Raw genomic sequence first — 26619 nt, forward strand, 5'->3', positions numbered from 1 at the left:
GTCTGACTTCATCAATTTTTTTAAAATTAAATTTTCTTCACATTTTTGAATGTACAAGACAATGTCGGAGGTGCCCTACATGCCATTGCAAAATGTATATTTGTGTCTCCTTAAATATTACCATCCGCAAGACTCGACCAATTGAATTTTAATTCCGTTAAATCCATCTCAACAGATTCAAGAGGCTACTGTTTCGGCAACGGCAGAGACAACTAAATTCACAGAACAACAACATCCTCCTCCACCAACACCGACCATATACCAACCTGTAGATTTTCCGGTATCTAGTGTTGATTTTGAAAGAGTACAGACACCATTCATTATTGGTATTTGGATATTGTCGGCGAGTGTTGCCAAGATCGGTAAGTATCAATGTTTTATCACTACGTAAACCGGAAGAAATTGCTACGTCTAAGATTCTAAGTCGATGTTGAGTTGGCCCAAGGTCACAAGAAAAATCTTGAACTGTAACAATAGGCACATTGTGTTAAGCGAGATATCTGCCAAATGCAAGATGATGAGCTGACTCAACATTAGTATAGTTTCGACGGTTCGTAAATGTGAAATGTAGAACCAGCACTAGATAAACATCATACATATAGTGACAGCTATTTACATTAATTCGAAGAAGTTACTTACCTTCTTGCCAAGTCCGGGGCACCCATTCCCTATATGGGTAATTCCAGCTAATTTGAGACTTTTCGAAATATTTTCACCAATTGAAATGCGATTTCAGTAAACTTTTTTTTTCCCTTGAAAGCTGTTGACCAGACGCGTCGTTTAAGCCACATATTAGGTCGGTGGCCGAAAATCTCAGGGAGATACCATCATAAAAATGTATGCTTGTTTTTAGCAAATTTTTGAAAATTATAGTTTATTTCACGAAACCTGAGCCGATTTCACTAAACTTTTTTTTGCTGAAAGCTATTGCCAAGACGCGTAGCTTAACACCAATATGAGGTCATTGGCATAACGTCTCTGGGAGATATGACCAAAAAGTGTTTGTTTGCATTCGACTTTCCAAGATATTCTCAATAAATCTCAAATGATTTCTGTAAACTTGTTTCCCTGTAGAAACGAACGCTATAATTCCAGAATTGCACTAAATGACACGAAATTAATTTTTTTGAAGATTTTTGGTTCATTCTGCTTTGAAGTAAGGTAAAATCACTTCGACCCAAGCGTTGCCGAAATTACATTTTTTCACATAAAAACTGAAGATCGGTGTCATTCGGAAGCTACAGCATATAATAAACGAGAAAAATAACTTTGGCTCGATCAGGTTAGTTGGGTGAGTGAAGTAAGTGAAATCAGCTTCTTAGTGGTGATAAGTGTCATCCTCGAATTTTGACTCGTCGAGGTTATCTCGAAAAATTTTGTAACAACTTTTTTAAACGGTTTTGAGCCCAAGCTAATTTTTAATGACCCCCGAAAAATATCACTTTTATAGACATATCTCCCACAAATTTTGGGTTACCAACCTCATATTGGGCTTAAACTGCGCGTCTTGACAAGAGAAAAAAAGTTTACAGAATTCAGAAATTGGTGAAAATATTTCGAAAAGTCACAAACGTGTAACGCAACTAAACGCCGACTTCTTCGATCACACAAGTCACACTTCGCAGGCTAATCACAATTTTATAGTAAATCTTGAGTAAAAAACATGTGTCAATCTCAACCCACTTTAATAGATATATCATCTGTTATCGATAACGGCGACAGAAAGAAACGACACACTTTGACTAATGTAATCTTTTACATAGCAAAATGAATGTTAAAAGAATTGAAGTAAAAGATTCAAGATCTTGTAACCTTTCGGAACAAACGAAGTAGTAGACCCAGCAATAATACTGCTGATATTCTTGCCGTCTGTGAAAGGATGGTAGAGCCATTTAACTAATTTTCATTGTTTTGATTCGATGATATAAATTTTAATTAGGAAAATTTCAGCCCAGACAATATTGCATTTTAAGTGATCTATATTAGGCCGACTAAAATATTTTCAATAAAAAAAAACACAATTTCACACATACACATTAATTGACATTAAACTGAAAAGACATTAAAGACATTAGAGGCATTATTTGTCTTGACGAAATCTCGTCACATCTTCATTCAATAGATATATTGTTTTAAATTGCCTAATTGTTATTAAAATTCAGAGATGATAATAACAACAATTATTGTTGCTGTATCACCAAAACCAGTTTTAACGAGTGATAATAAAAAAATGTGAATCCATGAATAAACAAACCAGCATTTTTATGATCATACTGTGTATACACAATTCACTTCAGACTGTAACAATTCAATTCTTGTTTATCTCCACACACTCTTTTACGTAAGAATGGATCCGATTTTCATTCTTTTTTATTCGCCTAATCCAAACAAAATCAACTTTTGTGGCAGAATTTACTGGTTTTTCGCCTTCATCCGGATTGCTTGTTCAATTAATTATTACACATTATGATAATTATATCGCGGAGAATGGAAGGTATACATTATGATATGTTAACATGTTGTTTCATTCACTTAAAAAATACAACGATGTGTGAATTGAGACATTATTTATGGTCGGAATGATAAATGTTTTCTGTTAATAAAAGACCAACATTTACCGAAGTCAATTTGGTATTGTTTACGCTATTGCATAATAAGTAAGGTGTTATCATAGCAATACCTGATGCTATTTTCGGATTTTCCACTGAGATTTAATGATCAGGTCCAACGCTTTTTATTAGAAAATGATCAGCTTAGTTTGTCAACGTAGATTAGAATAATTTGTCACTCGGAAACAGCTTCATTAGTCCGGTTGAATCAAGAAATGTTTGCACGCTCGATCAAATTAAAAGTAAATTTTGAATAGAGCCTGTGACCTTTTTTACGTAATACAAAATTCAACTCATTTCCGAAACTTTTTATTTTCCCTGAAGCGAGTCACGTTGATATAATAAGTTAAATTTAGCAAAATGTTTTCACATCCTGCTTCGGTTTTTTTTTCCATCATTATTGTATCGAAATTTGAATCTTTCCGCGTCATTTTAATTTCTGCAGCAAAATTCTATTTAGTGCCTCCTCCCTCGGTATCTCGCCATGAATCTCACATTATACAAATAATTCGATTTGAATTGCGCGGTGTTTTGTAAAGTTAATTTTTGATTTTTATTTGAAAGGTGCCACTTAATGCGATAAGATTATTGTTTAATTATGAGCCATTTTATCAGCACATAAAACAAATATTTAGAATTCAATTACAGAAAATCTCAATCGTCGCAATCAAATATATTGCTATCTTTCGAGAATTACTCATTTGGGTAATTTCCCATAAGATGTTCCAATGGCGCTCAAAAAAGACATGGAATTTAAGTGATAGCCTCAAAAATGGATTTTGATATCCTCGAAAATAGATTATAAAACCAGAATTCCCGCATAAGCCCAATAGCGACTGTTGTCTATTAACACGAAAAAATCATTCAAGAACAGAGGACACGAAGTAGCTGAGTTACAACTTTGAAATTTTAGATTCGTTTGTAAATTTCGTCGTAGAGCGATCTCGCTACAAAAAATCTTTCAAAAAGGGTACGCGTCACGACCGATGCGTATCATGTTTGGTATCGTTGCAAAGCATTATCTTAGGGCTAAGCAACTGTACATATTTTGATTTAAAAAAATTACGTTAGAAGTGTTCCAGCAGTGCTCAAAGTTCGCCGACGGTAGCAAAAAAAAGATGGTCAAAAATTGGCCATTAGAGACCACATCTAAAAAGTCAGTTACTAGTGGTGGATAGGGATTGTAACCCTCTGTCCAGTGTCCATATCTACAATCCGAAACTTCCACGGTTGCTTCCTTTCGAAGATATCGTCCATTGAATATCGTGATTTTTCGACTACTTGGGGCTAAAACTGTCCAACCAGATGTTCCAATGTGATTTTTTTTTAATGAAAAGTCTTTGAATTAGTCCCGCTACCGATCCCAATATAAGTCAGAATTAACTGCTACTCTACCTGCCGTGGACGACACAGCTGCTGGTTCTCAGAAACGGCCCAGCCGTTCGGTCTGATTTTTTCCTGTGTGATGTTCTTGTCGACCACTGATGATTAATAATATAGAAAAAACATATTGGTGGTCGGCGTTCCCTATTTAATCTCGTTTCAAACCAATCGTGTATAGCAATCGCAGTTTGCTCACTGCGAATATGATCCATTACATAAAGATCTTTTTCGGTTCATTTTGAGTGAATTCTTTTGTGATAGTCAACTTTCGCATGGACAGGCACTAAATCGGAATCGGAACTAAACTCACGAAGGTGTTTTTAAGCAACTAGCTTCCGCAACTGTTTTTCGACAAGTGCAAGTGCATATCCGAGCCGAAAGAAAGGTATACAATTACACTAGTCTAAAACACAGTTACAGATGCTTGTTGATCACACACGGGTGAGTTTGTGAGCATCAAAAAATTGTTACCTCACAATGAACAATTTTCACAGCATCCAATCTAATTTGCTATTGTTGAAACCTTGTGATGTTTCAACAAAAGAAGTAAAAGATTTAAAATCGTCACGTACTTGCCGTTTGTGAAGCGAAAGCTCTCTGTAGACACTAAACACAACAGGATGTATTTCAAAGGCCTTCCTTTTACTATCTTTTCAGGCTTTCACAAAACACCAAAACTAAATAAAATTTTTCCGGAATCATGTCTATTGATCTTTCTCGGTAAGTTAATGTTTACTTCCATAAACATAAATTCACCTTCTCATTGGTCACTATTCTGTTCAGGTGGGCTGATCGGAGTAATTCTGCTGTTCGGAACTCGTTTGGATGTTTCACCGTTGACACCAAATACATTTTTCTTTTACATGCTTCCACCAATTATATTAGACGCCGGCTACTTTATGCCGAATCGAATGTTTTTTGATAATTTAGGCACGATTTTGCTGATGGTAAACAAATGCAATTTCGAATTGGTAACTTTAACCGATAAATGCCTTCTTTTTAGGCCATTGTTGGCACGATTTTTAATACTGCATGCATTGGTAAGGTCAATTCTTTTTTTAAATTACAAATTCGATATTATTTTCTATAAAATGCATTTCATTTTTAAGGTGCTTCCTTATGGGGATGCGGTTTGTTAGGTGTCTTTGGCGTGGAAACACCAATTTTGGATATTTTCCTATTTTCATCGCTAATTTCTGCCGTTGATCCTGTTGCTGTGCTAGCTGTTTTCGAGGAAATCCATGTTAATGAAATTCTGTACATTGTAGTGTTTGGCGAGTCGTTGCTGAACGATGCCGTTACGGTCGTATTGTATCATATGTCGGAAAAGTACAGTGAAATTGGAGTCGAAAATTTGAATGTAACACACGTTGCAAAAGGTGTGACGCAATTCTTTGTGGTAGCGCTTGGTGGCACATTGATAGGTATGTACATGTCGTGGTTTTCTTCAGTCGAAGTGGTATGATGTTTATTAAACCGTTAAAGTGACAGTCCTCTCAGTTTGACCTTCTATAAACGCTTAAGGAAAATCTTTTGCTATCGACAACAATACAAGAAATATGCGATGAAGTACTAGATTTTATCTCAAACACGTCTTTGCAATGCTTTTAACAAAAGAAGTAAAAGATTTAATGATTATACCATGTGCACTTATCGTTTCTAAAAGGTTTAGAGGATTTAACTTTGTAAATTGCTGACGATTTTCTCTTTGTATTTTAAATCAATTTTCTTTCTGTGAAATTTCAGGTGTAATTTGGGGTTTTCTAACCGGCCTTGTAACTAGGTATACCGATAATGTACGTGTTATCGAACCAATATTTATTTTCGTGATGGCTTATTTGGCCTATTTGAATGCGGAAATTTTCCATATGAGTGGCATTTTAGCGTGAGTATTCCAATAAACGGAAAAATTTCCATTCTAATTTGGCTATTAGCGTCGACAACTTTATTTGCCGACAAACAAACAGAAAAAAACAGCCAAAAATTTGTTGCTATAAATTCATTTTCGTACGCAAATGGAAATTTTATTTAAAAATACCAAGATGTGATGATGATCATAAATTATTTTAATTTGTAGTATAACATTTTGTGGCATAACAATGAAAAATTACGTCGAGGCGAATATATCACAAAAGTCACATACCACAATAAAGTATGCACTGAAAATGATTGCAAGTTCATCGGAAACGGTTATCTTTATGTTCCTGGGTGTAGCTACCATAAACAGGTAACATTATGACACATAAAACACTGGGAACGCACCTCAATTGGATTCATAAATCTATTGTTTTTAACTCTCTGTTATTTTGTGTGTGTTCCTTTCTTTTCAGTCATCATGATTGGAATACCTGGTTCGTTATTCTGACGATATTGTTCTGTTCGGTGTTTAGAGCGATTGGTTAGTGGACATATTATTTAGAGCAAACATTTTTTTTTTGCCATTGTGCCATTTAATTGATTTTTTTCCCTTCTATTATTCTCTCTTTCGTATATCTCTATCTATTATACCTAATGCTTGATTATTTTCCTTTCTTTAGGTGTTCTGATTCTAACGGCAATGGCAAACAAATTCCGAATAAATAAACTGTCGAATGTGGATCAGTTTGTTATGTCTTATGGAGGTGAGTTATTACATATGAGGCTTACTACTATATTAGTGGATATAAATAGATTTGGTTGTTTGTATTCGAATGAAGGACTTGGTATTTTGGAGTGGACGTTTTTTTTGTTATACTCATTTATATCGATTTGAGCATAGTCAAATCACATATAGCTTAGTAATAGAATATTCTATCAATTGGAGTAATAAATTACGACAGTTTACCATCTAATTTTCCATTTTAACACTGTTTCAAGGTCATGACGTACTATTTGACATAAGCAATATTCTACTACTATGCTAGGTGCGTTGGCATAGTCGTGTGATTTTAATTTTTTTTGACCTTTTGCTAAGATTTTCTTCGATACACGCTTACAGCAACAAATGATGCCAATCGAAGTTTAAATTATGACAAAAGTAGTCAACCGCACCCACCGTTTTTTTAAAAATGGGCATTGCTTCCAGTCCACAGTTAAAATCAGTCAGGATGCGAAACTTCTAATTACAAACCATTGCTGTTAACAACCAATAAGTGTATAACCGCTTGAATTGTTAGGGCTACTGTAGGACTACAAGGATTCAACATAAAGAATACACTTTTGGTTTCGGCTTCACTGGGTCAGTGCTCTGTTTCTCTGAGAACGAAGAACGTTTTTACTTAGAGTTGTGGCTTGCTGAAACAAAGCATTAAGTCTCACTGTACCACGTGTTAACATACATTTTACTGTCAGAACACATCACATATATCATCCATCCTATCGAAAACAAATATGCTTGATATCTGTTCGTCGATTCCATATCTTCAAGTGTTCCTGTTTCTGGTCACGCAGTAAAAGTTCCTTTTTTACTATCTCCAGTCTAGCTTACTAGGACATTTGGGGAGGATTTCCCAAACTATTCTATTTAAGTTAGTCATCTCTATTGGTTTACTCAATACAGGATCATTTGGGGGTGATGTGGTTTCTGAGCTTACAGCGTATTCGCAAATTTTGTAGTAACATACGACTTTGAAGTAGAAAAGTTGCGAACAAAACGTTTTTGCTTCGTCAAACCGCGAGATTTAAAATAAAGCCTTCGTTGTACTAAGTTCCTTGCCATTTTTGTACCTTTTTTTTTCAGCAAAGCGTGGATTTAGTGTCTCGTCAATTTATAATTTAAATTGTTTGTTATTAGGTCTTCGAGGTGCCGTCGCGTTCGCTTTAGTACTTTTGATCGACAAAGATCACGTCAAATTACAGCCAATGTTCGTGACAACAACAATAGCCGTCATCTACTTCACAGTCTTTGTGCAGGGAATCACCATCAAACCGTTGGTGAAAATCCTAAATGTTAAGAGAGCCGAAAAGAAAAAACCGTCGATGAACGAACGCATCCACGAACGGTTTATCGATCATTTGATGGCTGGCATCGAGGACATAGTTGGCAAAACGGGCAACTACAATGTCAGAGACAAGTTCAAGAGATTCGATAACAAATTCATTCGTCCGTTTCTTATCAGAGATTTATTGGTAAACTTCCAATATCCCAGCGAAGGATGTGAATTGTTGAAACGGAGTATTGCACTGTATCGTTTCAGGGTGCCGAGCCGAAAATTTTGGAAACTTATTCGAAATTGACGATGAAAGATGCTATGGACTATATGAGACGAAATCCGTCGACCATTGGTCAAATGTCTGGAACGGAATCGATGAGCGCATTGTTCCGCAATTATACGGGAGCGCTAAGTGGAAGGTGCAGTAATTCAGCAATCTTCCATCCTTGGTAAAATAATGTTAAACTAGAGCCCGCAACCATGGATGCTATCAGAATTTTTGTTTTTGGCGTTTTATGTTTATGGCTGCAAACGTTAAGTGCATTTTTTTGAGGTCCACATCCGATGGTCCCATCTTTTTCTTTTAGATAATCGAAAGCAAATGATAGTTTGGCCGTCCGTCAGCAACATGTTCTATTTAATGCTTAAAAGTTGGAACCAATCTTTTGGTTTCAATATAAATTTTGTAAATTTCCAACAAGCGTACATAATCACTTGCTCAACCTCCAGAGCGATATTTCGATTCCGCGCAACTAAATCGTTTTCGCACGTATTCCTTTTTCTTAATTTAAAATTTTAGAATTGCTTGCAAGTTTGTTTATTTTGAATAGAATAGACGAGCTTAATAGACGAAAATAGGGCTCTAGACTTTAACAGTTACTCAGACTTTTTTCAACGTTGAAACACGTTGGTGGCACGTTGAAGATTGTCTAAATTTAACGTAATTTAACGCATGATGAATCGAAATTCACTACAACAGAAGAACCAGTAGTAGCTCAACTAACTTTCACAAACTGGAGCCATATTATAATCTATCACTTCTTTTGTTTAAAGCCAGCGTGTGGCATTTTATGCAAAACCCCACGACATCAAGTGTTTTATCTTGAGTCATGATATTAGAAGAGAACAATACCGAGAGGTTATCGCTCTGTTTTTTCGTCGTTATCGATAGCAGATCGGTAAACAAATTCTTAAAATTCATCTAATGGTTTGTATTCTTTCTGGATACAAGGCGTTCTATAACTCCTAGAGGACAAGCTCTGATTCCGATTGTAGTGAATTTCGGTTATGCGTTGCACATTGTAGTGGAGTGAGTCCATTCGGTCCACTCCATTAAGCAGTGCTTTTTGTTTTAATTTTACTCTTTTTCAATAAATATTAAACAATGCGTTTCGATGAGGTGACAATAGTAATTTCGCATCTTATTTACACAGCCCGAGCTTCTCCAACTTGGAAAACTGTTCGAGGAATTTGGACATGCAAGAGCTCGATTATAATCCATCCAAAAAAGATCTTACCGATGCTAAAATACACCATTTGTTAGCCGAAGAATTGAAGCCGTACAGACGGGTAAGAATTCGACAATTTCGATTCCAAAAATGATTTGAATTTTTTCAATTTTATTGTTTATTTAATCGAAAGAGAGAAGAAAAAAATATGAAAATTAACGAAAATCAATTTTTTCCACAATTTTTTTTCATATTAAAAATCGCTTACACCTCCTCCCCACAATAAAAATAAAAAAAAATACAAAAAAATTCACATTTTTGTAACATTTTGGTAACTAATTCCAGACATCTGTAGCCATGGTATGGAAATTGATGTTGCATATTATTCGTTTTCTGTTTGATTTCGTTTACCGAGATTTTATTTTTTGTTTAACATTTTCATTAGAAACGTTCAGTTTGCAGTTTTTTTTTAAACACAAAGAAAATAACTGAAATTTTGTGTCAGTTCAGTAGTAGATTTACGATAGTTTCTTTGTTACAAATTACTAATCTTAAACTAGTATACTTCCATCGAATCTACAGACGAAAAAACTTTGATTGCTCGTCTGTATTTTGAAGTGAATTCTTAAATGTAAAAAATAACATTGTCCGATGTACTGTTACGCACCTTATTTTACGCACTTGAGCTCCTAGCACCGATATTTGAAACATTTGAAAATCGATTTTCTGTGTTACTCATGCACGTATTCGTTCACTATTGCTTATTTCGTGTTTCCATATTTTGAAAAAGGCAATCGCGACACAATTGATACCGCAAGTTTGTTCAAATTCAAATTTAAAAGTGTCAAACCCAAATGCAGTGTCGCATATGTCGCAACTCACTCAGTTCTCATATTAGTGTGTGTTGAAATTTTTTTTCTAATTCATTTGTTCATCCACTGATTCATCCAATGCACTTATGACGTGTACATATTCGCTGAATCTGTGACTGCTTTTTCTAAGGTTTTATAGGTTGATGCGAAATCTTTTACTTCGTTAGTTTTACAGTGAACGACATCTCAAATGTCTCACTGTCAAATTTTTCTGAGAATTTTATTGTGTCATTGCAAATTCACAATGACATTCTCTGAAAAAAATGACAGTGAGACATTTGAGATGTCGTTCACTGTAGCATAGGCTTTCAATAAAAATCACATTAACTAGAACTCTTCGTTTATTATTGTCGCTGCGGTCGATAACAGATACTCCGTCATTTGCAGTGTCAAATACACCTCATCTTGATCTTTTGGCTAATCATTTCCAAGTTCAAGGCTTTATTTTGTTAACATTCACCTCAGTCCGAGTATTCGCAAATGAGATTTCTTCAGATTATATAACAGCAAGACGAATAACTGTTGTTTTCATATATTTTAACGGGACTGAACTGTTTCTCATGTTTGTTCACGGAGCTCAAGTCTTCCGTTCGTGTTAATTAACTTACATTTATTACTGAACTTTAATTTAAGACTTATGTTGCTGAAAATGATGTTAACGAGCAGCAGTCGCTTCTATCTAGAATAACTAAAAACTGTAAACTTTGTTGTCATTCTTAGTATAGCACACAAAAATATGGTCATTCCCTATTTGTGGATCCTTCAAAGCATTTTTGTTATCTTGTTTATTTTTTATCCGAAACTATGTTGTGCTTCCGCATCCGCTGCAACTTTCTTATTTTTTGATCATGCGGGCGCCGGTAACCTTAATCTTGTTTAAAAAATTAATTATTGGAAATGCTAAAGGGGCTACTACCTCTAGATAAATGAGTGGTCATCTATAAATCTAGTCCTTCGCGAAAAGGAATGGAAAAGTTCTCATTTTCATATAAAATTTCATTTTTGTATGAAGAATGGAATAGTGGACTCAAGAATAAATTCGATAGAGGAAGTACGTGGGAACGCTTCCTTATAAAAAACTTTCGGCACTGCTTTTAACCTCTTAAAAATCTCCAAGAATGTATTTGTCGGTTTTAAATTATGACAGAATTAGAGTAATTGTTCTAAAATTAGAGTATTAGTTCGTACCTGCCTGGTGGCGAGTTGATGTTCTTTTGTTGTACTTGGTGGCTCACTGTCTTTCAGTCCGACGTAATTGTGACAAGTCAAGGGTTCGACGTAATAGTGACAAGTCAAGGGTTCGACGTAATAGTGATAGGTCAAGGTGATATTAATTAATAGAATTCTTGTTTAGCGTTTCGATTTCTTTTTCTTACGTACAAAACTACCAATCGAGTGCACGTCATTAAGGATTAATTCTATCAAGAAGATGTCGCTTCCATCTGTTTCAAATTAGAATAATTCGATTTTCGCAGACTACAAAACCATCGTCTGGATGCTCTGCAAACGAATTTCATTAGAATTTGACCCAAGGAGAACACATCAGATTTTCTCATCTTCATTCTTTCTTTCTTACTTTTCGGAATGAATATCTTAGAGCTTTTTCTAACGCTTTTCAAACTATTTTGTTGTAAAGTGCGTTGTCTTTGTTCTTTATTTTTTGTTGAACTTTAGCATATAAATTGACGAAATATCATTGTTCAACACAAAATCTGTACATTTTTACATAAAACTCACACTAAACAAACACTTTCTCTTCTAATATTATTTCAGCACCGACGCCTTAGTTATAGCCGGCACGCTGTAGATGATAGAGATTTAGCTACTCAGGTAAGCGTTCAATTCAGGTAAAATTTAAAAGAAAGATATTTGTTGTTGGATATCTAGCTTAGAAAAATTAAACAAAAATCCAAATTATATCGAACATGACTTACATACCAATCGGCAAAATCTTGAGACACACAAGCTCGTTTTGGTTTATTTTTGACTTTGCAGACTATTTTGTTTGGAGACGAATATAAATTGAAAAATCTAAACCGAATTATTGATTTTCCTTTGCAGCAAGTAAATTACAAAATGCACATGAATATTCGTCGTATGAATGACCGGAAGCACCATAAACGCAGTAAAAGAGGAAGTAGTAAGGTAATCTAATTGAAAATATTTATAGAGAGTTGCGGGAAAAGTTAAGACCAAAATATTGGTACCAGACGTTTGTTTTATTGTAATCAGATTATAAGAATTGATAGCTCATAAGTAGCTCAGGAGCTACTGCTTTGGAGAAATATGTCTCAGATAGCTCAACGGATTGTGACTCTTGATGATATTGTTGTTGTATAGATTGTCATGCAGAGACATGCAATTAATTTCAATAGTAACAAGTCAAGCCTCAATTTTGATGCTCTCTGTTTTGTGCTCAATCCCAATTAATTGTCTCAAGAAATTATCATGGCACATCTAAGCCCAATTTCTTATAACTGCCTTTGAAAAGTGGTAAAAGATGTAGAGAATGAAACAATAAAAGGTAAACATAAAAGCAATAACTGGGAATGAGACCCTGACACTGACAACGTTACGAAATAACATAGGGCTAAATTTTACTTTAGGGGACAAGTCACGATCGGTATTTCTTTTGTTCCAATAGATCGAGTATGAGCCGCTGATGTCATAAATGAGAGATTTAGGCTGCGGAAAGCAACTTCCATTTTTCCATTTTCCTTGTACAAAATAGGGGAGACATAACTTTTTGACTTGTAGAACTAAATTTTCCTTATACAAAATGACAAAATTAAAGTTGCTTTCCGCGGCCTAATTCTTTCATTTATGACATCAGTGGGTCATACTCGATCTATTGGAACAAAAGAAATACCGATCGCGACTTGTCCCCTAAAGTAAAATTTTGCCAAACATAGTTTTCAATTCACAGGTTTCAGGTTTCACAGACAAGAAAAATTTCAGATTTGTCTCCAGGTAACTTTTTCCGTTTGGAAAATAAATTTATCTGCGACTGGTATTAATGAGAAGAAAGATTACTGGCGAAAAATTAGCTGGGACAGTTGAAGTTAAAACAAATTGAAGTTCAAAACACTGAAAAGCTCTGATTTCCCTGACATTATGTGATAATCAAAGCAGAAGAAGCAACCAGTTGAATTTTTGTACGATACGATACGCTTACAAACGGTTAAGTAATAGTTACAACTTCCCGCAGCCCTCAATACGTTTTCACAATATGTTCATGTTTGTCGATGTTATTCGTCATAAAAAAGTTAAAATTAAAAATTTGATTTACCATTTCAGGAATCATCCAAAAACCACGTATCGTTCCCGGAAATGAAACAAAACGGTTCGGCATCGGCAAAGCAACTATCGCAGGGTACGATAACGCCATACTCATATCGCAATATTATTCGAAAACATTCACACAGTCTTAACAAGTATCGTAGATTAGAACTAGGTAATTTAATCCCACATCTATTATGGTTTTTCGTTTACGATTTTTTATTTGTGAAATTTTTTTTTTACTTCTTTGAAACAATTTCCAGCATGTTTTCAAATAAGTGTAAAACTGAAAAATTGATTTGATTTTTCCTGTTTTGTGAAGATATTCCATGCGACCATTTACTTCTACTTCCAAGAAGCACAAAAAAAAATTGAAAGAAAAATTCCTCTTTATGTTCTGATGGACCATAAAATTTGTAAATAATTCCATTTCCCACTTCATCATTGAGGCCATTTGCTTTTGACATTAAACGTTGTTTAGATACATAACACCGACCGATTTAAAATGTTTAAGGAAAGTGTGAAACTTCGTGGCGGATAATAAGTGTCGATTTTGAGTATATTTCACTCGTCATTTAACTGTTTCATTCATTCACTTCACTCATCACCTTCACATCAAAACACTCTTCCGATTATATACAACTCATCCACAACTGATCATCTTTTCCATTATTTTTGGTTGAATGTAGTCACAACAGCGTGTAGATAGACAATGTTTGTTAGACAATGTTATTGTATCGGGGATGGTGGAAAGCATATACATTCCTTGTATATGGATTCCACAATTTATGCACCGACGAGACAGACTCAAGATGGTGCTTCTTTTGATCAAAGCTCTCCATACTTGGTTGAGAAGAGCAATAACACAAAAGTTTACTGTAATTGTATTTCTCTCAGTAAATTATGTACCTCAGAGCTAATGAAGTGTTGGGGTTTTCTGTCCACTTTCTGCTTATGATGATGTTCTCGTGTCACTAAATCGGATACTTCTTTGTTAAAAATACTTTTTATATTTGACCAAAAAATCTCCTACTTCATTAGTTCCAAACATTACATTATCCACTATAAGAGAACGCTGGCATAGGTCGTCGGTTATTTCTACTGTAGCCTCGACTGTGGCTAACGATAACAGATGAATCACTGTTAATGAAATGTGAGGTTATAGGTGATCATGAACATTTTTGCCTTGTCGATGTCGGCAGTTTATATGAAAAAAGGTTGATATATACGAAAGAAAACTGAGTTCTTACTATCGAATGGTAGAAAGAGGAACCGATCACATTTTAATATTTCCGGAAACTAATTAGTCTGATATCTCTCTACTTATCGATAAAATACTTTCAAATTTTACTTCCAATGGATCTTGTCTATCGAAATTTTAGTAATTTTTGATCTACCACCACACACACCATACACTGTAGTTACTGAAATTCAATAACGAGAACATATTCGAAAATTGTAATTTGGAAAATTCCCTTGGAATGTGTATTGTGTGTACCTCTTAGTACCTAAACTAGAATACCATTGTTCACGTATTTTTATATATTAAATAACCTCCAATTCACCTCAGACATACCTTCATTTTTCATGCATTGATCGCTGACAATTGAGACCATTAAAATAATTTTTGTTTTTTCTTCTTCCTTTTTCCACTTAATTTTCCATTCGCCGAGAACAGATTACATCAATGAAGTACTGAACGAAGCACATGAGGACGAGGCAAAGGCAGCGGCTGGCAATCAAATCGACGACTGGGATGATGGTCTTACATTTACTGCCAAATATTCTCGTGAGTAACATTTTCTTCTTCTCCATTTCGATGACATATTTTATTTTGTGTTTGAACATCCAAGGAAATTACCATCTCACTAAAATCGAGTAAACTTTCATTTCCCGTCTGTCTATCTGATAATTACTAATTTACTTGGTGTATATAATTTGAAATTGTTTTCCGTTTCGCAACATTCAGCCTCACACTCAACTCATTCAACTCAATCCTGAATTGCTTTTTCGTTTGAAATTAAATTACATTTTTTTGTTTATGTTTTTTCATGGAGTGTACACACCCTATTCCACCTACAATTTAAACTTATTTAATTTATCTTGGTGTAAAATCCTTTAATTTCGCATTTTATTGTAAACTCGTAACGACTTTTAGTATTTGAGCCGCCGTAACCAACGCAACTGTATTACTCATCCTAATTACTTCAGTCGGCAGAAAATTCGTTCAAATTACTGACACGCCTTAAATTGTGGCAATATTGTCCCTCATTAACTTCAAGTGATTATTGAAGAAACTGTCTCGATTTTATGATTTTAAACGCCTAGCCAAGGCTTGTCAAATTCAATGATTTACTCAGAAAATACAATCGACTATACAACGATACTTAATCTAAATTTAACCTCTTCGCCTCTGAACGTGACGTCATTGGTTACAACTTTTGCTGAAAGCCACATCCTTGTGTTTGATGTAAAATCTTTAATTTCATTAATAAGGGATGTGACCCACCCCTAACTAAAGGTGTTATTATAAAGCTCATGAAAAGTAGTTGCTTTCGCACTAATTTATTTTACCGGAAACGGATACACATTTAAAGCAAAACGTTTCCGCTAAAACGTAATTTTTAAGATTACCGCCGTCATTTTATTTCTACTGGGTCATCTCTTCTGCAACTCACGTCCCACCAAACGACAATATTGTTGTTTGTTTACATGATTGGTCATAAATTTTTTTTCATAATTTTGGTTGCTTCGACGAATATTTTAAGTCAACCGATAAGTGAACTGTTAAAAACAACACAAGAAGCACATTTCCTCACAAAATCTGAATTAAATCACACCGAAATCACCGAAATTATGACATTTTCACAACAAACACTACATTTTTGTGTTGGCGATTTGACGTTTGAAAAACTATAATCATGTTCCGATGAACGACTTTTACGATGATTTTCTTCGTTAAACCATATTTGACTAAGTTCAAGGTGGATGTGATTTGGGTGTGAAATTGAGTGGGAAGTGCTATTTTCATAGATTTTCTTTTTGTAAAATCTTTTAAATGAGACAATATTTTGAGGATGCCCGATGTACGAGTTTCTTATTTTTCGTATTTCTATTGATATTTGACAAGAAATCGCGAATAAAATCGATAAGTCCCTCCCTTATTGAAACATTGCATTTTGTTATAAAAGAGACCATTAGCCAAGAGTTCGTCTCTTGTTCTTGTGACGTTGTCGATAACTGCTGAATAGAAAAAGTACAGAAAAATAATAGTCGATTGTGGCCAGACGGTTAATTAGACCATGTAATCCATGGTTCGATAGTAAAATTAAGATTTCTCCAGGACACAAAATACATTGCTACACATTTAATATAACACAAATTGGGGACTTTGGATAATCGTACAACAGGAAAATTAGAGAAATTATCCACCTTGTAGCTCTGTCTGTATCCCCTGTGAAAGTTAATTTGTCATGAAATATGTTTTAAAACAGTTGATGTTTTATCACTGGATATTCCGAAAGAATTTCTCAATTTAACGGTTATGGCTTGAAGCATGACCTTTAACAAGTATACCGACAAAATGAATTGTTTCTATAAGTAGTTTGTTCTTCCTCCTAATCAATCACACATATTTGTTCCTTTCCATACATTCGTAAATTTATCGGTGTCGTAAACAAAGACAAAAAACTAGAACAAAACTAAACGTCCGAGAAACTTGTTATATGATGCAGATCATGTCAGATCACTCTGACCATTTAGCATGAATATTAGTTTGTCTCTTTTATTTTAAACAGAAACAAAATATTTCAAAATCAACAAAATCAACATTTTTAATCCATCAAATCCAACATACAATCAAAATTTATAGCCGATTCGGATCGTGCCAATAACAATTCCTTAATAGCCCACATCTCAAGTTTACCGGGATTTGATGCATCTAAGGCACGTTTTGTTAAACAATACTCGACAAAATCAAGTCCGGAAAAGTCTGCTTTGGAAATTTTACCAACCGCAGCTGAATTAATGCTTCCCTGGCGTAGAGATCGTTCGTACCAAAGTTTGGGTACGTTTAATTAAAACAAAAAAAGAATTAAGCTCAACATGCGAGCATTTGATGGCTAAATTTTGTTATGTTTCATATAGTGAAAGAAGGACTTTATTTTAGAAATGAATTTTAGTTTTCTGTTAAAATGATGAGAACAAGTCGCAGTCGTTTTCTCAGCATTTTTGGAATGTTTCTTTTATTTCTATTTGTTACAATTTTCTTTTCATTTTTTCGTTCTTGTATGCTATGCTGTTTCTACAGTTGCATCGCCACGATATATTTTGTTCCGTCAACAATTCGGATGAACAGGAGAGAAGTAACATTTAATTACATTTATTCATCCATCCAGTTTCGTAAGTCTCACGAAAGCTTAAAGCTCGGCGTTTATTGACTCGCACGGTCGTATACGTAAATGTAATGACTTCTTCTTCTTTTGCTTCATCTTTCCTGTTTGTAATAAAATGGAAGATGAAGGTAGTGACATCAGATTGTTTTTTAAAAGTAATTTGAATTTGGAAGCAGCTCTTTCCTTCAAACGTAAGCTCGTATAATATGTGACATAAAATCTTGTACTTCATTATTGTTAACAGATGACCAGCCATTCATGTCAAAGTTTTTTTTACAACTTCACTGGCAGTAGTGGCCTCAAAATAAATTTAAAAAATGTGAAATGCTATGGCTAAGGTGCAAGGTTCCATTTTTTATTTTTTTCGTTTCTTTAGTACCGATGAGCTTTCTGATGTCAATTCGCGGAACCATGCCATAACAAAGCAAACAAAAATGTTTTCAATCAATAATGCACAATACCAATACTCTCTCTAGCAACCAAATTCTCAATTCTCTCTGTCAAATTCACACCTTATTTCTTTGTATTCTACAAACACTATTTTACATTTTCACTGACTACGCTGTAATTTACATGTAAATTCCAAAGGCTACTTGATTCTTTCACCACCTTATTAAACGTAGTTTGTTTGCTAGAGAGAGTATTGACAATACTCTTATCGCACTCAACGGCTTTAATGTAAAATTCATTTAATTTTTACCTTTCTTTGGAATTAAACGTTACTTCTCCTGTGTCCTTTTCGGTTTTAGAGGATCTGTTTGATTATTGCATTTTGTGTTAATTTTTCCTTTTGAATGTTAAATGTACAAATTCTTGAATGTACTTGCATGCGATTAATCTATAGAACTAACAACTAAACTAATATCAGTTACAACCAAGCTAGCAAATCTTCAAGCGTTGTAACTGTTTTGTGAAGATCGATTATTTACCTATTTTTAGTTGGCGAAAAATCGGATAACGTTCCTATTCCCGGAACTGAGGAAAATGTCAATAAAAGACTGTCACGAGATTCAGAAAGTAAGTAGCGATACTAATCTAATCGTTCGAATCCAGAACATTAATCTCGAACTACTTGTATTTGTAAAAAGGCGAAAATACTAGAGTAATGACACCAACAGCGATTGAGTCGCAGCTACCTTGGAAGCGTGATGATGAAGACGATGATAATGGTGGTGCATTAAAACAAAATGAGTTTCCTGCGTGGGCTTCAAATAAAGAGTATTTAGCGTATAATTCACCAAGTGCAACTTTCTTAGGTATGAGAGTCTTTTTTTATATTTTTCGGTTTAAATTGAAGTAAACGACACACCGAGCTTGGGCACATTATTGAACGTTCAAATTTTTTAGTATAGTTGAATGAAAATGTGCCCTAGTTATGTGCTTTCCACATCGACTATATTAAATAGTCGATCACGATGGCATCTCAAACGTTTACAGTTATATACAGAATACAATACATGATCCATTTTTCATTGAAATCATTTTAACAAAAAACAATTTATGGCTTTGTGGCATGATTGATGTGATTTATTATTTTTAATTTTAATTATTACTTATTCCCTTGGTCGAAATTACCAACAACAAGAAAACCTTTTGTCTACCATACTTCTTTGCGCTGCTGGAAAATCTCTGAAATGTGCTAGACAGATGTCCTAATTTTATTGAATTGTGACTCTTTGAATAAATAGAATTGTTATTCCTAACCCTATCGATGAGTAGTACAAATCGTCTTCGCTTTATACAAAATAGATAGTTACTTTAAACGACCCGAACATATATTCGAACGGCACATAGAAGCAAATATCAAAGTTGCAATTGCGTGTTTTCGACCAGTAGATTTACCAACAGAATAGTTACATAATTACACAATAATTCGTCTCGTACTCTGTTAGCGAACCTTTATTAAAATGTAAAACATTCCATTCACAAGCGGTTTTCATTTCGCTTATGACTCACTAAAGTTTTACGTAAGATTTTTATACAAATTGATTGATTTGATTGCCCAAGTCACCTGAGAAAATGCAATTTCCAGTTTTTTTCCCGAAGGTGAACGTTTTGCATCAAATGACCAAAAAATCATATCTTTTTTCAAGGATTTGTGAACATTTGCTTTACATGTTTTTATCGTGTTTCATGAAAAACAGAGTTTTCGCTTGACGCAAACATGAGAAATCTCTGTTCACATCGTGGAAAAATTTAAAATTCTAAATCAACAATTGACTCTTGTTGGAATTCCCTATTTTTCCCCCATCAGTAAGGAGCTATTTTCTTGTGGTAAATCAACTTCCTATACGTAGATATCTTATTTCTAAAAATTCGAATACTAGAACAGACTCAACCCCAACCGAAACTCTGATATATTCACCACAATAAAAGATGACATCAACTAACATGTTCAGTGTAGTTAGATATATAAATAGAAATTGCCACGAATTTGAAAGCACGAGATGCCATTATCGCACTAAACTAATAGTTTTGCGTGCAAGAATATTTTACTAATTAACCTAAAGATTGTGACTGGTGGAAAATCCTTTTTTTCGCATTTCTGACTGTCGGCTGAATTAGAAAATTGCATACGGTGCGCCATAACATTGCACTCAATATTGAATATCATGCCTAGTCACGTCACGTTAGCCATTGTCACTGTCACTAGCCGTAATTTATTTAGAATTTTTGTTTAAAATGAAAATGCAAAGTCTCGCTCATGTGATTGATTAGTAAACACTATTAGCTTGCACCTAACTAGCATTTGTTTTCACCTCCCCTATCTTCGTTATACAACACACAAACAAAACAAACAAAAGGTGGGCTATCTAAGCCTAGACCGGTTAAGTCTGTGATAGGTCTCTTCCGACGTGAAAGCTCCGGTTCCGGATCGTATGACGCTACCAGCGCTGGTTCCGATCCGACACTTGCTGGCCAATTATCGGTCGAATTGGGAACACCGAATTTCCGTGCACCAACGGCTCGGCCCGATCGTCGTTCAGCGTCGATATGTGGAGTTGCTCCCATCGCCGAAACCGAAACCGAAACAGATCCAACTGGTGCCTTACTCCTAGACTCAACACCTAGTCATATGGGTCCGTTTGCTGTGACGGCTAGCCATCGCCGAAACAATCGACGCGGCTCGCTGCTCGAAGTGACTGGGTAAGTTGTCATACACTAGACTTACATTCGTATGTTGTCACCATTCACGTTTTGGGAATCATGTCTTAGCATAATGAAATTGATAAAACATTTTTTGATGTGTTTAATAATGAAACTATAATAGCCAGCATGTGGGATGTGCATGTTTATCCACAAAATACGCTTATCCTTGCAGACTGATCGAGACCGGACGTCGAGCCAGTCACAAATAAAATTGACATAATACCAATTCAAGCGCATCAATTGCATAAAAATCGAATTTAGCTTGTCTATAATGCCTATCGTTATGAAAAAATATTATTTTGCTTTTTGGGTGATTTGATTTTACTTAATTTTTTTTTTTAATTAATTTTAATTTAAGAAAGCAAACGAAACTGAAGGACATTATCATTTGCTACCCAAGAGTGTCTGCCTTATTAGGCCAAAATGCAGTAAAAGATTTCCTTTAGTTTGAAGGGTTTTCCGATTCAGCTTTTCTGAAATATTGAATTTGACTCGACTCCAACAGCGCGGAAAAAATTTTCAACATTCATAAAAACCTTCATTTTTGCCTGATTCAGCAAGATTCATTCCTGTAAATATTTCTTTGTGAGAGTGGGAATTAAATTAGAAATGCTTTTGTACAAATACGCTTGTAACGACGAATCGAACATGAAGACAGTGATAATGAAAGAACAAATTTAGTAAATAATAGAGAGCAAGAGAAACTCGTTGAATTGAATATGCACGTACAGTTGTAACGCTTTTGAGACCTACTCTTAGAACCTTCAAGTAACAAAAGAATGATGCTGACGTTACGCAAATTAACGATAACTAGGTTCGCATTTAAAGATTCTTTTCATTTTGGAAGAATTGAAATTCCTTTGATCCACTACAGTATTTTCGAATAAACTTTTTACGACAGCCAAGGTACTTCCAACGTGTAAAAGGCCGAGGGGTGGATAAACGTAAATTTCGTTCGGACCTTGTTTTTTTTTAAATAAATTTTTTCTTGTTTTTTTCTGTTTTCTTTTGTTTTTAAACAAAAAAAAACATTATTCGTCCTTGTGTTTTTTTGATTTAAATTTTGTTTTTCTGTTTTTCTGTTTTTCTTTTGTTTTGTTTTGTTTTTCTTGTTCTCTTTTTGTGTTTAAACAAAACAAAACAATTTTCTTGTTTGTTTTTCTGTTTATTTTTCTGTTTTTTGTTGTTTTTTCTCGTTTTTCTTCTGTTTTTTTCTGTTTTTTTTTCTGTTTTTTATTGTTTCTTATGTTTTTTGTGGTTTTTCTTAGGTTTTGTTTTTGTTTTCGGTCGCTTCGAACCTTGTTTTTCATGTTTATCCACCCCTCGTAAAAGGCTCAAAGAATAGTTATTATCCTAACGAATACTACAAAGCGTTAAGAGCCGATAAAAAAGCTTTTTAGCATAAGTTAGGAACTACGTTTTTCCTAAATGATGTCGGAAATATGCGACAAGGTCACAATTCTTCCAAACTAATATCGGCCTCCTCAATATTCCGTGAAACAAAGAATGTAAGTTCTATCCTATGTGTAAATAGTTTCATCTACTTGTTCATCTAGCATAGACGCACCAGGCCACGGTTTTTCGTATACAGGTCTAAAAACGATCAAATACAGACTCTGTTGGCAAGATTTTTGGCAAACGTATTATTTGATGATATTTTCAACTGCAGAGTAGCTCTGCCAGATACGTTCATTTGAGAACGTTATTTATTAAATATTGCATAAGTGATTCAACAAATACTGTTTATAACGATTTGCGTTGTGTGTTTTAGTTGTAAGTCTTTTAGAAACGGCAAATCATCAATCTGTTACTTATTTTGTTCAAAGTACTATCTAGTGTTTGATAGGAAATCTTTTACTTCATCCGTTTTACCGCAACATTTTACTGTATAAAACCTACAGTGGACGTCAGTGAAATTCTAGATATGAATTCGCTTCAGTTGATTCTCAGTTGGTCGACTCATACAAACAAAACTCCTTCAATATTCATACGGTTTATATGGTATTTGGTATGACTATTCCACCCGTATAAGCATAGTAAAAGCAGTTTTAAATTCTCATACTTTCCTCGTTACATCCGATAACAGATGCCGTCTCCTTTTTCTCAAATATTGACTGTTTCACAGCATTTCTGATGATGTCCTTTCAGTTTCTGATTTAATTTTATTTTATTATTGTATTATCAACGGTGTTGTGTGCATGTTCGATGTTGCATGTTATTCAAGCTGCATACAACATTAGTATTTTGTAATTAAAAGCACAAATTATCTATACGTAACAATGCATGAACTTGATGTATAAATGTAAAGAAATTGACTAAAACGAAAATCTGTTAAACTAAAACACTTAACCGAAATCTTGAAACTCAAACACCAAATAGAGATACAATTCCGGAAGAAATGTATTCCAAATCCTTACCGGACCGAGAAAAATCATCGGCCAAAGGACGAACCGCACCATTGTTACCGAAATTAACACCACGTCAAAATCGTCATTACGCAACGCCACAGCAATCAACATCTTTACTATCGTTAAGTTCAACGGATGACGATGATGATGATGATGATGACGACGATGACGATGAGACGAACCGTGGCAATCGGGTGGATATTTAAAGAAGGAAAAGTAAAAAATAGTTATTTTACCGTTAGTCAGTTTTAATTTTAATGTTTTTTTTAAAAAAGAAAATGGAAAAGCGCTTACAATACCACAGGGTCCTTGTAGATAATCGCAACTATAAATTTTGTTGTTAAATCATTTACCACTGATTTTAGTAGAATTTCATATTCCAAACCAAACGATCTGCAACTCTGATAGTAGATCATCCCGAACAGAAGCATAGTCGAGGGGTGACTCACTTCTAGATGGATTAAATGGAATAAAAATTGGATTAAATGGATTAAATAGGAAAAAACTTAATTTTACCAAATACTTTAAAAGTCTTAAAAATGGTTGATTTTGATTGAACGACGTACTACAACTCATACTACAACGTTAAAAAGCGTAAAATTCTACTTTTAGAAGTTTTTGGTGTAAAGTGGAATAAATGGATTAAATGGATTAAATGGCTGTATGCCGGATATACATGGCTGTACTACTTATATTATAGCGTTACTTCTTATAGTCCTGAGACACATAATACAGCTGTGTGATTTATAATATGGGTACACCACTCATATTATTACGTTTAAATAAAAAAATGTTATTATTTTGCATGTTTTTTGCGGTCACCCACCTAAGTACTAACCGCGCCGATTGATGCTTAACCCGAGAAACTAACTGAAACCTATGCTACTGATGTGCTAACTTTACTTGTGCTATGACATGTTTTTATTTTGAAGCGTTGTTATTACAATATGGACTGTGTAGCTAGGGTAGGCGTACCTATCCTCGGACGATTAACTTTTTTTTCGACTTTGTGTAAATATTACAAAGTTACAAGCTTTTATTTTGGATAGTTTGTATTTTCATCAAAACACAAATTTAATTAAAATTCGTTTCATGTAAACTAATTAAATCATTTATTTCTGAATTATTTTGAATTAACACTTTCATTCGGCCGAACATGAAAATCCAATCGTCGGACACTTTTCTCTGATGCTCGGACACCTCTTCTTCAATGCTCGGACGCTAATTGAATTAAACAATTTTACGGATTTTTCTCAATAAAATAAGAAAAGTCAACTGTTAATCATTCAAATACACTAAAAATGAAGTGAAAACACTAAATTGAATAGATAAAACCATTTAAATTACAATTTACAAAGCATTTTTGAGTCCCACTATTTTGGTACCATTTTCGGTGTAATTAACATGGCATATGTTGAATTTGACACTTCATATGTTTTCCATATAGTCCGACTACTGAATCAAAACCAAATGTCCTGTTTGTATCAACCGGACACCCGAGAAATCGTAGAAATAATTGTTTTTAATCGTGTTTGTGTGAAAATAATATTAAATTGAACATTAATTAATCTCAAAAACAATAACACTGTGCAATATAAGTAATTTTCAACTAGAAAAAAGAATTGTTTTGATCACATCACAAACTATTTTTCAGGTAAAAAATTACACTTTTCTGTACGTGGTGCCACTGCTTCAATGATTAAAATTACACAGTATTCCTAGTGAATCCAATTTTACGATCAATCGATAGTGAAAACTGCAGATTACAACTGAAGGATAGTGATCCACAAGATTTTCGAGCTAGATGTTAATTAATTTACTTTTAATGTCAAAGTGTCCGAGCATTGAGGCGTGTCCGAGGACTACCCTATATTATTCGATCACAACGAAGTTTTTAACAAAACTTATGAAACATTTTACATTTGCTAGCATTTACCAATCAGCATTTTTAGCCATTTTATGGAACAACTTTGGTTGTCATGATTGTTTCGAAATAGAGAAAAACAACCAAATGGTTGGTAACTTAATTGTTTTGAAAGAAAGAAAAATCAACAAAATTTGTTCAAGTCTTTTTTGGACAACCGAAAAATTAAAAATTGAAAGAAAAACGACCGAAAATTTGACATAATTTTTCTGTGCTTCCAAATCGAAATCTTGAACACCGAGTGTTTTCAGTTCTTTGCAAAGGAAGCTAGCACATTTTTATTTTAAAAATTTAGGTTTAAGAAAATGTTGATACGCAAGTATAAAAAAATCACAATCAAAATGAAGCGGTAAACAAGTCGCGAAAAAAAAATTGAAAAGAAATATCAAAAGAATTTCCAACGAAGCTAGAGATTATGATTTTCAAAAGCCGCGTTCTCAGAAAAAGCTAGGAACCGACTAGGAACTGTCATCTTATGTATTCTTAGTGCCCGACGGTTTTCACGAATGTCAGTCACTTTTACTTCTACTTCACTAACTGTTCTTCATTTTTAACGAATACTATTTACTTCGACTCGCAAAACTCTCATGAGACTTTACAGAAAAAGCCAACATTTCTGCCACAGATCAAGAGGTATACGCAAAATACACCACCTATCAATCTACGGCCGAGGAGCACATTTTTAGCTCACTACGAGGAAGTGGTGTATTTACCAGTACATCGATCAAATCAACAAAAAGAACTACCAAAACACCTCGTTGGCTGGAGCTAGCCTCCATTTCCTTCAAAAAGTCAAGAAAAGATATGTACGAGACTTAGTCGCACTTACATAAGATTTGTTCCTTTCACATGAATATGAGTCCCATACAATTGCTCAATATGGGGCACACAGTTATATTTTTTAATAAAGCATACAGCTATATTATGCGTAATGTACCGATAATATGTGTTTCTAGTCCATATTATGGGTATACAGCTTATATTATAGGCACATTAACCATATCAAGCAAATATGGGCTCAGTTGCCATAATATTATGGATCTCTTACCTATATTATAAGGCATACAGTTACAATATCCGGCACACAGCAATTGTCGAAAAAACTTTTTTTCAGTGTAGTTTACAAATTTTTTAGGTGCCTAATTATTTCGGTAAAACTAAAAAAAAAATTTGGATTAAATGGATTTAATGGATTTAATGGATTAAATGGAAGTGAGTCACCCCTCGAGCATAGTATATAT

At 34.3% G+C, this 26619-nt stretch overlaps 1 protein-coding gene across 19 annotated transcripts in view; it reads left to right on the forward strand.

Moving 5' to 3' along the window:
- The window catches only part of LOC119085887 (sodium/hydrogen exchanger 3), a 45764-nt gene extending 19390 nt beyond the window's left edge, over window positions 1–26374 (forward strand). For 3 of the 19 annotated variants that reach the window (XM_037196404.1, XM_037196403.1, XM_037196405.1), the window contains exons 3-24: window positions 176–362; window positions 4650–4712; window positions 4776–4939; window positions 4996–5032; window positions 5102–5416; window positions 5739–5877; window positions 6070–6219; window positions 6323–6390; window positions 6530–6613; window positions 7765–8099; window positions 8168–8352; window positions 9337–9472; window positions 9697–9711; window positions 11997–12053; window positions 12285–12368; window positions 13521–13677; window positions 15181–15291; window positions 17374–17568; window positions 18836–18913; window positions 18985–19152; window positions 20701–21043; window positions 23426–23713. In XM_037196404.1, the coding sequence (XP_037052299.1) occupies window positions 176–362; window positions 4650–4712; window positions 4776–4939; window positions 4996–5032; window positions 5102–5416; window positions 5739–5877; window positions 6070–6219; window positions 6323–6390; window positions 6530–6613; window positions 7765–8099; window positions 8168–8352; window positions 9337–9472; window positions 9697–9711; window positions 11997–12053; window positions 12285–12368; window positions 13521–13677; window positions 15181–15291; window positions 17374–17568; window positions 18836–18913; window positions 18985–19152; window positions 20701–21043; window positions 23426–23660 (3306 nt within the window). In that variant the 3' untranslated portion in view covers window positions 23661–23713. Of the gene's footprint in view, window positions 1–175; window positions 363–4649; window positions 4713–4775; window positions 4940–4995; window positions 5033–5101; window positions 5417–5738; window positions 5878–6069; window positions 6220–6322; window positions 6391–6529; window positions 6614–7764; window positions 8100–8167; window positions 8353–9336; window positions 9473–9696; window positions 9712–11996; window positions 12054–12284; window positions 12369–13520; window positions 13678–15180; window positions 15292–17373; window positions 17569–18835; window positions 18914–18984; window positions 19153–20627; window positions 21044–21218; window positions 21564–23425; window positions 23714–25108 lie in introns of those variants that run through there. The other 16 variants (XM_037196416.1, XM_037196409.1, XM_037196411.1 and 13 more) reach the window with 16 other exon arrangements.
- The last annotated feature ends 245 nt before the right edge of the window (window positions 26375–26619 follow it).

This window comes from Bradysia coprophila, chromosome IV, assembly GCF_014529535.1.
Source record: "Bradysia coprophila strain Holo2 chromosome IV, BU_Bcop_v1, whole genome shotgun sequence".
NCBI lineage: Eukaryota > Metazoa > Arthropoda > Insecta > Diptera > Sciaridae > Bradysia > Bradysia coprophila.